General features: G+C 37.8%; 1 protein-coding gene across 1 annotated transcript in view; it reads right to left on the bottom strand.

Moving 5' to 3' along the window:
- Positions 1–1106: 1106 nt before the first annotated feature.
- The window catches only part of ALKAL1 (ALK and LTK ligand 1), a 30915-nt gene continuing 19547 nt past the window's right edge, over positions 1107–12474 (bottom strand). The window contains exons 2-5 of the mRNA XM_054499203.2: positions 9516–9569; positions 6942–7022; positions 5543–5619; positions 1107–1668 (exon numbers count right to left, since the gene is read on the bottom strand). Of these exons, the coding sequence (XP_054355178.2) occupies positions 5555–5619; positions 6942–7022; positions 9516–9569 (200 nt within the window). The 3' untranslated portion in view covers positions 1107–1668; positions 5543–5554. The remainder of the gene's footprint in view (positions 1669–5542; positions 5620–6941; positions 7023–9515; positions 9570–12474) is intronic.

A 12474-nucleotide genomic window follows, 5' to 3' on the forward strand; every position in this document is an offset into this window, starting at 1 on the left:
AATGAGGATCATGTAGTAAAATAAACATGATTTTAACTGGAGTAATATTTAATATATCTTTGTGGGTTTTTGAGAAATATATAGTATGCAATACATTTCTGAGGCATACTACTCATCTATGAGAACATTTAAAATCTAATTTCATAGAATTGCATCTGAAATCATTTATCTTATTAAAACCATACTAATCACGAAGCCCCTTTAGGCTATTTTTTATATTTCAGCCAAATGTGTCTCACCAGTAAGTTCTTTTATATCATCATTCAACAGCCTCTTCACTTTATAAAAATAGCCCTCAGCTCCCCAGATACTTATAATCAAAAACTACTTCATTTTCCCAGATATAGTATTATAATTATTATAAGTACAATGAACTAAAAAGTAGTCTTTTTTCATTATTACATAGCATTACTGCAGAATTTTCTCCCCCACCTCAGATTTTTTAAACATAATTATTTGTAAATCTTTGCTCATAGACCAAAATAAGTGAAACCAAAAATTGAGAATGGAGCTTCATAATATTCCTGAAGCCAAGGGGCATTTTTTTAGCTTGGTTTTCTGAGGAACAAAGGACAATGTATGTATATATACACAAAGAGACATGATACAGTGTCTGGAAGTTATGCAAGAGACCAAAAGTACTGCATAATTGAAATGATGGCTTCCATATGGCACAGAGGTATATATGTCTTCATGACATCAACACAAGCAGTTGGCAAGTGATACAAAGTCAATGACTACACTGTTTAGGTATTGTTAAGCAACTCATGATTTGTCTACTCATTAAAGGGATGGAGGTTCTCCATTGTTTTGTTGTAGGGTCACGATGTTTTTTCACTGTTGTTTTTAAATGAAACTTCTTGGATGCATCAGAGTATTCTGCTACATTCTAAACAGAGCATTCAGGCCACCCATACATTCTTCTCACTCCTTGATGTACAGCTCGCCAGTCCAAGAACAACTGGACTTCTTTGTATTTAAGAGAGCAATACCAGATGTTCTAACTTTAAAAGGCAGAAATTGTCTCAGGATTCTAATTATCAATTCAAACAATACATATTTATACACATATACCTATATAGTAATCACACTTCAAAAGAATGACCTCTATTACAAACATCTTTAATTCAAAGGAAACAACACATTTTTTCATATTTCAACTTTAATAAAATTCACAGTTCAAATTAATGCAAGTGAAGACAACAAGTTCTAAATAAATGTATTTAAATATTAAATAAGAATTATAAAATTTAACTTGGTACATGATGATTTGACAAATATATACTAACAGTCATATACAAAAAAATCATTATTTCTCACTGGCACTCACAGATATAATTTACACAATTGAATGTTTAATTAGAATGTTAACCATATAAAGAAAATAATATATCTAGTAAAAATAAAATACAATCACACAATTTTCAATATCTAATTTTCAATATGCGATTCAAACTGTTTCACAAAATTATAAATTACTGTATACACAAAAAGATAAAGCAAGAAAGACTCCATTCTATGACAGGAAACAGCTAACCAGTTATTTCTGGGAAGTCTCTTATTTTACTCATCTTAATATCCATAAAAATATAAATTTCATCTTTTTTTACATTTTGCATGATTTGAGGCACTTTTTCTTCAAATTAGATGTACATTCTTAGGAAATGTCTGTGGGAGGAAAAGAAGAGCCATATCATTTATGACCTGGTTTTTAGAATACTTATAAATATGTACAGTTTCAATAGTTTTATTTTCCTTAAAGAATCTGTGGACTCCTAATTTACAGTCTAATTCTGAGAATGCAGACTAATGTGTGTGCAGAGGGGCAGGAAGGTTGATCAGTACTTTTAGAGACTTTAATTATTGATTTTTCCCTTAAAGATTTATGATATCTAGACATACCAAAACAGAAAAGAACTTGACATCTTGTAAACAACTCATTAAATATCCCTAACATTTATTAATCTGTAGTATTGACTGTAAACCTTGTTAAATAATTCAAAACAGATACTATCACAGATAACTCCTATAAAGAAAAATCACTAAGTCTCTAAAATCTATAATTTTTAAAAGTCATGTTTATCAGCTCTGTCTTCTGTGATCTAGCCCAGGAGAATGTAAATTTGTGTACATTATCTTAAATTATAACACAGTACTTGTTTGGGAAAACTTTTCCAGTATTGTGTTGTTTGAGGACGTTAGGTAAATTTACTCATTTACATGGAATATATTAAAAACGAAGAAGGAGATAAACATAACTTGGTTTAGGTCATTTCAATAACCAAGTGAATTATCTTGATTCATGTTTTGCATTGTTCAAAAGAGTTGAGGCCAGGCGCCATGGCTCATGTCTATAATTCCAACACTTTGGGCAGCCAAGATGGGAGGATCACTTGAGCCCAAGAGCTCAAGACCAGCCTAGGCAACACAGTGGGACTCTGTTGCCACCAAAAAAAAAAAAAAAAAAAAAAAATTAGATGAGCATGGCAGCATGAGCCTGTAGTCTCAGCTACTTGAGAGGCTGAGGTGGGAGGATCACTGGACCCTGGGAGGCTGAGGCTACATCGAGCTATGATCAAGCCACTGCACTCCAGCCTGGGCAACAGAGTAAGACCCTGTTACAAAAAAAAAAAAAAAAAAACGAAAGAAAAGAAAGAAAAAAAAGCTTTGAGATAGGTAGATTGAGAGTAATTGAATTAAGTATCTTGCCACTAAAATAATCTAGTTTATTTTCTTAATCTAAAAAAAAATTGTTTTCAATTTAGCAACTGTAGATATGCAGAACTAACAGTTCTAATTATTATCATTAATGTGTAATAATCACTTTTAAAATAAGACCAAGTATAGCAACAATAATAGGTCAAGATTGTCTCAGTAATTGTCACAAAAAAACTGTGAGATAGTTTAAGTAAATCCCCATGCAGTTATTTGGGCTATATTGATATTGAGTTACACTGGCCAGTTTAAGATATTCATGAGTAATCTTAGACTACAAGTCCTCTATGACCATTTTTTTTTTTTTTTGAGACGGAGTCTTGCTCTGTCGCCAAGCCTGGAGTGCAGCGCTGCGATCTCAGCTCGCTGCAATCTCCACCTCTTGGGTTCAAGCGATTCTCCTGCCTCAGCCTCCCAAGTAGCTGGCACTACATGCACGCACCACCACACCCGGCTAATTTTTGCATTTTTAGTAGAGACAGGGTTTCACCATGTTGGCCAAGCTGGTCTCGAACTCCTGAATTCAAGTGATCCACCCGCCTCGGCATCCCAAAGTGCGGGATTACAGGCGTAAGCCACAGTGCCCAGCCATCCTCTATGACTTTCAATCCCACCTTCACAACCTGAGGAACCCGTTTCCTTAAAAGGACTTGTCCATGGTACTGAAATGCTGACCCAAAAAAAGTTGACTTGGTACTACACTGCGAAAGAACTACTGATTAGAGAAATATTTGAAAAGAAATAATTATCTTTCAGTATTTTGTATAGATTCTACTTTTTTAAATAAATGTTACAATTTACATTCAATTTATTTAGGATCGTACAAATACTTTATTGCCCAAGGGCTCCTACAATAAATTAGCCAGAATGAAAATTCTGACTTACTATTTCACTCCTGTAAAGTAATAGGCTAGAGCAAGAAATAACTACATGTTCATTACCTTTTTTATTCTTTGCTTTTTCTCTTATTATTACAATATCTTCTCTCTGTTTCCCACCTACAGTATCAAATCTGTACCAAAGTTTTAAGACCTGGTTTCTTTTTTATTATCTATTTTGGACAGTTAAAAAATAGAACATATAAGTACTTTTGTTAACCTAATGTCTATCTGTGTAATGTTTCTGCACAATCATAAAATAACACTAAATGCTGAAAGATTTTTGGAAATCACTCAGGGCTGGTAAGGTTGTCAAAAAACTATTTTAATTCAATCACTGTTGAGGATATTTTAAACTAATTCATTAAAATGGTCTTTTCATTTGTACCAAGTTTTAACACTTAGTGAAAAATCCATAGATTAAGTTCACGGGTATTGCTAAAATAGGCTTCCTGGCTTCTGACATTATTCAAACATTTTCTTAAGAAAATTAGGCTTTTAACAGAATGAAGAGACAACATGTAGAATGAGAGAAAAGATTTGCAAACCATTCACCTGACAAGGGACTAATATCTAGAATACACAAACAATTAAACAGCAAAAAACAAATAATCTGATTTAAAAGAGGGCAAGGTATCTGAATAAACATTTCTCAAAAGAAGACATACAAAAATCTAACAAATATATGAAAAAAATGCTAAACATCACTAATCATCAGGAAAATGCAAATCATAACCATGATGAGATATCATCTCACCCCAGTTAGAATGGCTATTGTCAAAAAGACAAAAAAAAAATGCTAGTGAGGAGCAGAGAAAAAAGATCCTTTATATACTGTTGGTGGGAATGTAAATTAGCACAGCCATTATGAACAACAGTATGGAAGTTTCTCAAAAACAAAACTAAAAATGGAACTACCATATGACCCCAAAATCCCACTACTGGGTATTTATCCAAAGGAAGGGAAATCAGTATATCAAAGGGATACCTGCACCCCCATGTTTACTGCAGTACTATTCACAATAGCCAAGATAGGCAATCAAACTAAATGTCCATCAGTGGATGAATAGATAAAGAAAATGTTGTGTATATACACAACGGAATACTATTCAGCCATAAAAAGAATGAAATGCTGTCATTCAAGGCAGCATGGATGAAGCAGGAGGACATCATGTTAAGTGAAGTAAGTCAGGCACAGAAAGATAAATATTCTCACTCATATGAGGGAGCTAAAAAAAAAAAAAAAAAAAAGCTCATAGAAGTAGAGAGTAGAATGTTGGGTATTAGAAACTAAAGAGGGCCAGGCACGGTGGCTCATGCTTGTAATCCCAGCAGTTTGGGAGGCTGAGGCGGGCGGATCACTTGAGGTCAGGAGTTTGAGACCAGCTTGGCCAACATGGTAAACCCTGTCTCTACTAAAAATACAAAAATTAGCCGGGCATGGTGGCACGTGCCTGTAGTCCCAGCTACTTGAGAGGCTGAGGCAGGAGAATCGCTTGAACCTGGGAGGCGGAGATTGCAGAGATCGCGCCACTGCACTCCAGCCTGGCGACAGAGCGAGACTCAGTTTCAGAAAAAAAAAAAAAAAAAGAAAAGAAAAAAAAGGCTAAAGAGGAGTGGGGAGGCACAGCTGGGGAGAAGTTGGTTACTGAATATGAACTACAGCGAGACATGAGGAACTGAGGAACAGGTTCTGGGGCTCTGCAGCACTGTAGGATGAATCTGGTTAACCGTAATTCATTGTATATTTTTTTAAAGCTGCAAAAGAAGGTTTTGAATGCTCACAATATAAAAAAGAATAAATGTTTGAGGCATACAAGTATCAAAATGTCACACTGTACCCCATAAATATGTACAATCATTATGTGTCAACTAAAAAGAAAAGGAAAAAATGTTTAAAAATAAAGTTAGACTATTAAACAGGATAAGAAAAACAAATATATACTCACAGGGTAGGTTTGCTAGGTCTGGGAGCACAGTGGACTCACTGCTAATCTTGTTAACAATCTAGCACATCTTTTGTAATCTAGGAAAAACATTTAAAGGTAAATTATATATAGAGTTACTAGAAATGCTGGGGAAATCCTGTTGTTGTCACTAATTCATATAACAATAACTACAGTTTAATAAATACCTACTATGTTAAGTGCTGAAAATGGATTTTCTCATCAATTATTTTAATAACACAGTTGGGAAGGTGCTATTCCTATCTTCACTTTAGAGATGAGACAAAAGCCTCAGAATGTTAATTAATTACCCCGTAACTAGTCAAAAGCTTTATCCCAAAGCATGTGCTTTCTCCACCATGCTTGGCTACCATTAGTCATTCTGCCTGTAATCCAATGTGATTAAATTTCTCTAGCCATTCAATACAAGTTGTTTTATTTTATTTTATTTTATTTTATTTTGGGATTTTAATTTATTTATTTACTTATTTATTTATATATTTATTTAGAAGCTGGGTTGTAAGACTGGCTAATTTTTGTATTTTTGGTAGAGACAGGGTTTCACCATGTTGCCAAGGCTGGTCTCAAACACCTGAGCTCAAGCGATCCGCCTGCCACGGCCTCCCAAAGCGCTGGGATTACAGTCGTGAGCCACCCCTCCCGGCCTAAACACAAGTTTTTTTTGAAAAAAATTATAACAAATACAACTTAACATGCTGAGTAAAAGTCAATATTCCTCAAGATGAGCAATCTAGTTAAAAAGAAAGAACATGCTTAGAATTCATGTTCTTTAAAAGGAAAGTTGAGGCTTAGAAAGGAATTTAAAAACAGCGAACTGAGTTACCACACATAGTCATAATTCCGGCACTTTAAATGACAGCACTTAAATATTATGTTTAGAATTATTATTAACTTCAGTAACTTAAGTATCCAAAAGAATTCATTATAGCAACCTTTACATGCTATCATTACTCAGAAAAATCCAGCACCATTATATAAATGATGTGATATAAAAAATATTTACTTTAAAATAACTTATGAAAAAATTTTTACTTAGAGTTCACAGTCATCTCATTTTTTTCATTTATTTGAGACAGCACCCTATTTATGCCAAGGAATTTGAATCATGATAAAATGTTTAAATCCTAACAAACACTTTAGTCTTTAAGGAAATCTGGCTATTATCAGATTTGAATAGATTCCCAGTTACAATGTGGTTTCATTCCTCACAGTGGCAACAGTACACACAGACCTTAGGTTCTGTCAGTGTTCTAACTCAGTGTTATAAATAGAATCTCAATGTTTAGTCTACTACTTCCCACCCACAGACATTTGAAGTTTAAAATTATATGCATTTATTGTTGGATAATTTAAAAAAAAAAAACCCACCCAAGTTACTTACAAGCTGGCGTTGAGCACTCCCTGGTATTGTAATAGAGTCGGTGGAAATGTTTGCTGCATTCTGGTGAAAATGTGACTGGCCCTAGAGCACAGGAAAAGAATGCTTATTATAAACATATTATAAACATAGGCATGTTTTCCAAACAAATTTCCTAGCACTTCATGGGTGAATATAATACAACAGCACTTTACATCCTTCCATGCCCTTAAAAGAACGTGCCTGAGAGCTCTTCCCCCTACCCAGGCTCTGTGGGAGGTAGAGTTGTGGTCTATGAAAAATAATCTAAATTCATTCCATGTTCTCAATATCTCACATAATGGAATCTTCACATTTAGGAGAACTGTCTAGAAAAATTAGAAGGAAAAAGCTCTGGACAGAAAATAAAAAGTCTGTAGTGAGCAAATTGAGTGGACGAGAAGTACAAAAAATAAGCATCTTTGGTTTCTACTTTGTTTTTATTTAATAGCAATTAATGTTTACATGCCAAGACATTTATTCCATTTTCTAATTTTAATAATTTGTGTCTTATTACTGTCTAGGATAATTGCAAAATGGGCAGGGCCTTGAGAAGTCCCTTGTCTCTCCCTTTAAATCCAAGGTAGGGCCCATCAAAACTTTCATCCCAGATGGCTCGTGTCTGTAATCCCAGCACTTTGGGAGGCCAAGGCAGGAGGATCACTTGAGCCCAGGAGTTCAAGAACAGCCTAAGCACCATAGCAAGACCCTGTTTCTACAAAAAATAAAAATAAAAAATGAGCCAGGCATGGCAGCACACGCCTGTAGTCCCAGCTCAGTTACTCTAGAGGCTGAGGCAGGAGGATCCTTGAGCCCAGGAGTTGGAGGCTGCAGTGAGCTATGACTGCACCACTGCACTCCAGCCTGAGCAACAGAGTGAGATCCTATCTCTTAAAAAAAATACACACACAACAACAACAACAAAATGTTCACCCCTCCCTCCCTCTGGAGTCTGCTTCTCATGGGGTCCACAGTCATGTCGCTCACAACTGCCTCAAAAGGCTCAACATCCTCACACATCCCTGTGCCCTGCAAGTGCAACTCCACTTGATCCTCAGGACCATCCTTTCTGTTAATAAACAGGTAGGGCCCTTGGACTTGACTAAGTGGGCAAACCACATCTTTCCCACATTACAGGCCTGAGGTGTAAAACAAGAAAAAAGTAGCTGGGATGACTGGGAACAGACAGGCAATGCCAATAGTAAATATGGGGGTGTACTGTTTAAAATAAGTCAGTGATTTGCTAGAAATTGGGGCATAGGACAATGTGCAAATGATTCACAAAGCTGATATGAAGAACAAAACAGTGTCATGGGACAGTATTTATCTGTGCTCAAGATGTGGCAGGTGGGCCTGGTGCAGTGGCTCACAACTATAATCCCAATGCTTTGGGAGGCCAAGGCAGGAGGATCACTTGAGCCAGGAGTTCAAGACCAACCTGGGCAACATAGTGAGACCCCATATCTAAAGAAAATAAAAAATTCGCTGAGTGTGATCGCACAGCAGTCCCAGCTACTTTGGAGGCTGAGGTGGGAGTATCCCTTGAGCCTATTTGTTCAAGGCTGCAGTGAGCCATTATCTCACCACTGAACTCCAGCCTGAGTGATGGAGCCAGACCCTGTCTCAAAAATAAAAAATTTTTGGCCGGGTGCAGTGGCTGACACTTGTAATCCCAGCACTTTGGGAGGCCAAAGCAGGTGGATCACTTGAGGCCAGGAGTTTGAGACCAGCCTGGCCAATGTGGTGAAACCCCATCTCTACTAAAAATATAAAAAATTAGCCAGGTGTGGTGGCACATGCCTGTAATCCCAGCTATTTGGGAGGCTGAGGCAGGAGAATCACTTGAACTCGGGAGGTGGAGGTTGCAGTGAGCTGAGATCGTGCCACTACACTCCAGCCTGGGCAACAAGAGCAAAATTCTGTCTCAGAAAAAAAATAATAATAATAAATAAATATATTTTAAAAACATGTAGCATATGAAAGTCTGTCCCTCCCTGTTCAAAAAATTTCTATTGCCCCCTCCCTCCCTACCCCCACCTGGTTGGGGCATATAGTCTGAATTCCCTAGCATGCCACTTAAGATTATCCACAACATGACTCCAACCTACCTTTCCAGCCATATATTTGACTAGGGCCAAATACGTCCCTACCTAAGCCCACTCACAGTCCGTGCATACCTGTCCTTGCCTAAACCACACCCTGTGTCTTCATGGCTTACTCAATGCACTCCTGAACAGAAGGTCTCCCTCACCACGGGAAAGCCTTATTCATCCCTTAAAGCCCACCTTAAATACTGTGTCTACTACAAGCCTTTCTTGGTAGTTCTTGGCCACATTATTCACTTCCTGTGTATCCTTAAAAAGTGGTTTATACTTCTATTACTTATTAAGGGCTGGTTTACGTTACAGTTAACACAAGTTAGTAGCATCCGTCCATCTCCCCATCTGGACCGTGAGTCCCTTACAGACATTTATTTTCATATCCCTAGTGCCTGACATAGTATTCTGCACACAGTCTTTTTATTTAGTTAATGGAATCACTGATAAATTTTGTACTTACCTGTGAAATGCTTTATGAATTTGTCTTTTAAGTTAGAATCTTTTGGGAATATTTCTGAAAAGAAAAAAAAACCATTAGAATTTGTTGAATGCATTTCTCCCATTTAAAAATATCCTTAATATGCTAAATACTTTATAAGACACTAAACACATGAATTCGTGACAGTTTTAGCTGATCCCAAACTGGTATCTCCAGCCCTGACCATTTCCTGGGCTCCAAAACTCCAGTACAACTCACTGCTTGCTCTACGGCATGAAGGGTACCTTACAGACCTCTCAAAAGTGCACAGCCGCAATGGAAGGTCTCCTTTTCCTCTTCCCAGACCTGTTTCTCCCACGTTCCTCAGTCCACTGAAGACTGACTGAAGTGGCATCACTCTTGATCAGGCCCCAGCTCAAGAAGTTATGCTTGACTTCCTTTTTCCCTCACCCCTACACCCAAACCATGAGTTAGTTTTATGTATTTCACCTCCAACAAATTATTCCAGACCCACTCACTTCTTTCTCTTTCCCTCAACATGAGTCTGGCCCAAGCCATCGTCCTTTTGTGACCATGCCTTGGCAGTGGCCTCCTAACCCCTCTTCTCCTCCCCATAATCGTCTTTCTCCCTAGTAGCCAGAACAAACAAACTGAAATGTACTATAGGTCATGATCTCTCCCACTTGGAAGGTTTTGCACTTAATATATAATAAAATTTAAAAATAAAATTGTATCTCAGGCTTTACCTTCTACTCACTAAAACTACACCATCCAAAAAATGCAGTTTATACAAACAATCGGGAGCATGTGCAACTCTTTCAAAGGAAGAGAAAACTTAAACTTTAGTAAAATAGTTGAGTCTCAAGGTTTGTTGGTAGGTATATATTTAAACTTACAACATTTTAAGAATATAATGGGGAAGTGAACGTTTGTCATCCCCCTCTAGGAGAGTCTGAGCCACCACGGTGACAAGTGTGACTTCGCCAGGACAAGGCAGTGGTGACTGAGGCTTGGTAAATGCAGATGCAGGGATTCTAACTGTTCCTTACATGCCATGAGCTCCTAAGGGACGTGGGAACCCTTCCCTGTGCAGGGAGCTCCCCAGTTCAGGGCAGCCTTATGTGAGTTCAGGGCCTGATTGTGCGGGTGCAGCAGGAATGCAGAGAGATCGGAGCTCCCCCCCCATTTGACAATGAACACCTGCACTTTACAAACAATTAAAACTAATCCAGAAAAACAAAGCAGCAGTAAAATGAAAGTACTTCATCATATAAACCTTTCCTCTTCTCTTCAATAATGCTCCAGCCCAAACATAGGTCTTTTCCCCCGTACTTCTCAGAAACCAAAAACAACAAATTGGCTTCTGTGGTGTCAATATTTGGGCCAGGTAGTTACACTGGTGCTTTCTGAAAAATGAATGAGCTGAGTACAGCAGAAGCACCTACTGTGGCTAAGACATGCTCAAAGACTTTATAAATAATTCTATTTCCAAAAGCATTTTAGAGTATAATTTTAATCTCTAGACCCTGTGACAACGACACTCAGGTGTGTAGAAAATTACATATTTTAAGTAAATTACCCTCCACATCTCCACCCCATAGCACATTTTATAACTTCTATCAAAGCAGATGTCACATTCTGGTTAGCACGATGGGGCACCGTGTGTGTCTGTCTTCCCCGCAATTATGGCTTCCTGAGGAAAGGGACGCGGTCTTGTCCCCCTGTACAACCCGGCTTTGCTGGCAGAGGCACCTGGCACATGTTCAAGGAATAGGAAGCCGAGAGGGTTGCTACCGCTCAAATGGAAACATCAATGCCTCCTTGCACTCAGTACAGCCCACCAAGAAAACCAGAATTTCAATACACTTGAATTTTAACTTCAAAGCACAAACATACACAAGAATGTATAACAGATTGATTTAGCTGAAACAGAAAAGTGTTGTTTAAGTTGACACCTGAAGTAACGAGCCAGAGATAAGAAGGCAAGAAGAGATGAGAATGGGGAGGACTGTAGCATGTTCAAGTATTGGGGGAAATGTCCAGAGCTGCTGAAGAAGAGGTGGGTGAGACAAGGCTGCAGGTGCAGGTAGGCTTTAGAGTTAAGTCATACACAAACTTTGTGCTTAATTCTGTGGGTGACGAGAAGTCAAAGGGCTTTAGGCAAAGGAATGGCATGGTTAAGCTATTTTCAAAAGACCATTGAGGTAGGGAGGGAATGGGGAGAATTGGCCAAAGGATACAAAGCTGCAGATGGGTAGGATGAGCAAGTCTAGAGGTCTCATGCATGGCAGAAGGACTGCAGGGAATAATGATGTGTTGTATGTGGGATAATAGCTAAGAGAGCAGAGTTCAGGAGTTCTCACCACCAAATAAAAGGGTAACTGTGAGATAATGGATATGATTTGCTTGACCATAGTAACCACTGCACTCTGTATATATATATCAAAACATTATGCTGCATACTCTAAAGACATACAATAAAAATAAACAAAATTATATACACCATTCAAACATTTTTTAATAAATAAACTTTGTTTTTTTGAGACACGGTCTTGCTCTGTTGCCCAGGCTGGAGTGCAATGGTGTGATCATAGCTCACTGCAGCCTCCACCACCTGGGCTCAAGTGATCCTCCCACCTCAGCCTCCCAAAGTGTTGGAATTAGAGGCATGAGCCACTGAGCCCAGCATAAACTATTTTTAATAATAATAAACAATTATGCCTAAGTATTGTGAAAGGAAAATAAATCTCAGAACCCCAAAATCACTAAGCCAAGGGTAAAGTCAAGCTGGGAACTATGTCAGGCAAACCTGCCTCCCATTAATTCCTAAATAAGATAGTTACAAAGATAAAAAGCTACATACATCCGTCACGATTTGCCCACAAGAAAATTCTTTGTGAATGGAAGACAGACAGAACTCAAAGTCATCCCTCTGAGGCTCACCTGAGACAAATGCCTATGATTGCTTCTTCTGCCCTAT

This window comes from Pongo pygmaeus, chromosome 7 (genome assembly GCF_028885625.2).
Source record: "Pongo pygmaeus isolate AG05252 chromosome 7, NHGRI_mPonPyg2-v2.0_pri, whole genome shotgun sequence".
Classification (NCBI taxonomy): domain Eukaryota; kingdom Metazoa; phylum Chordata; class Mammalia; order Primates; family Hominidae; genus Pongo; species Pongo pygmaeus.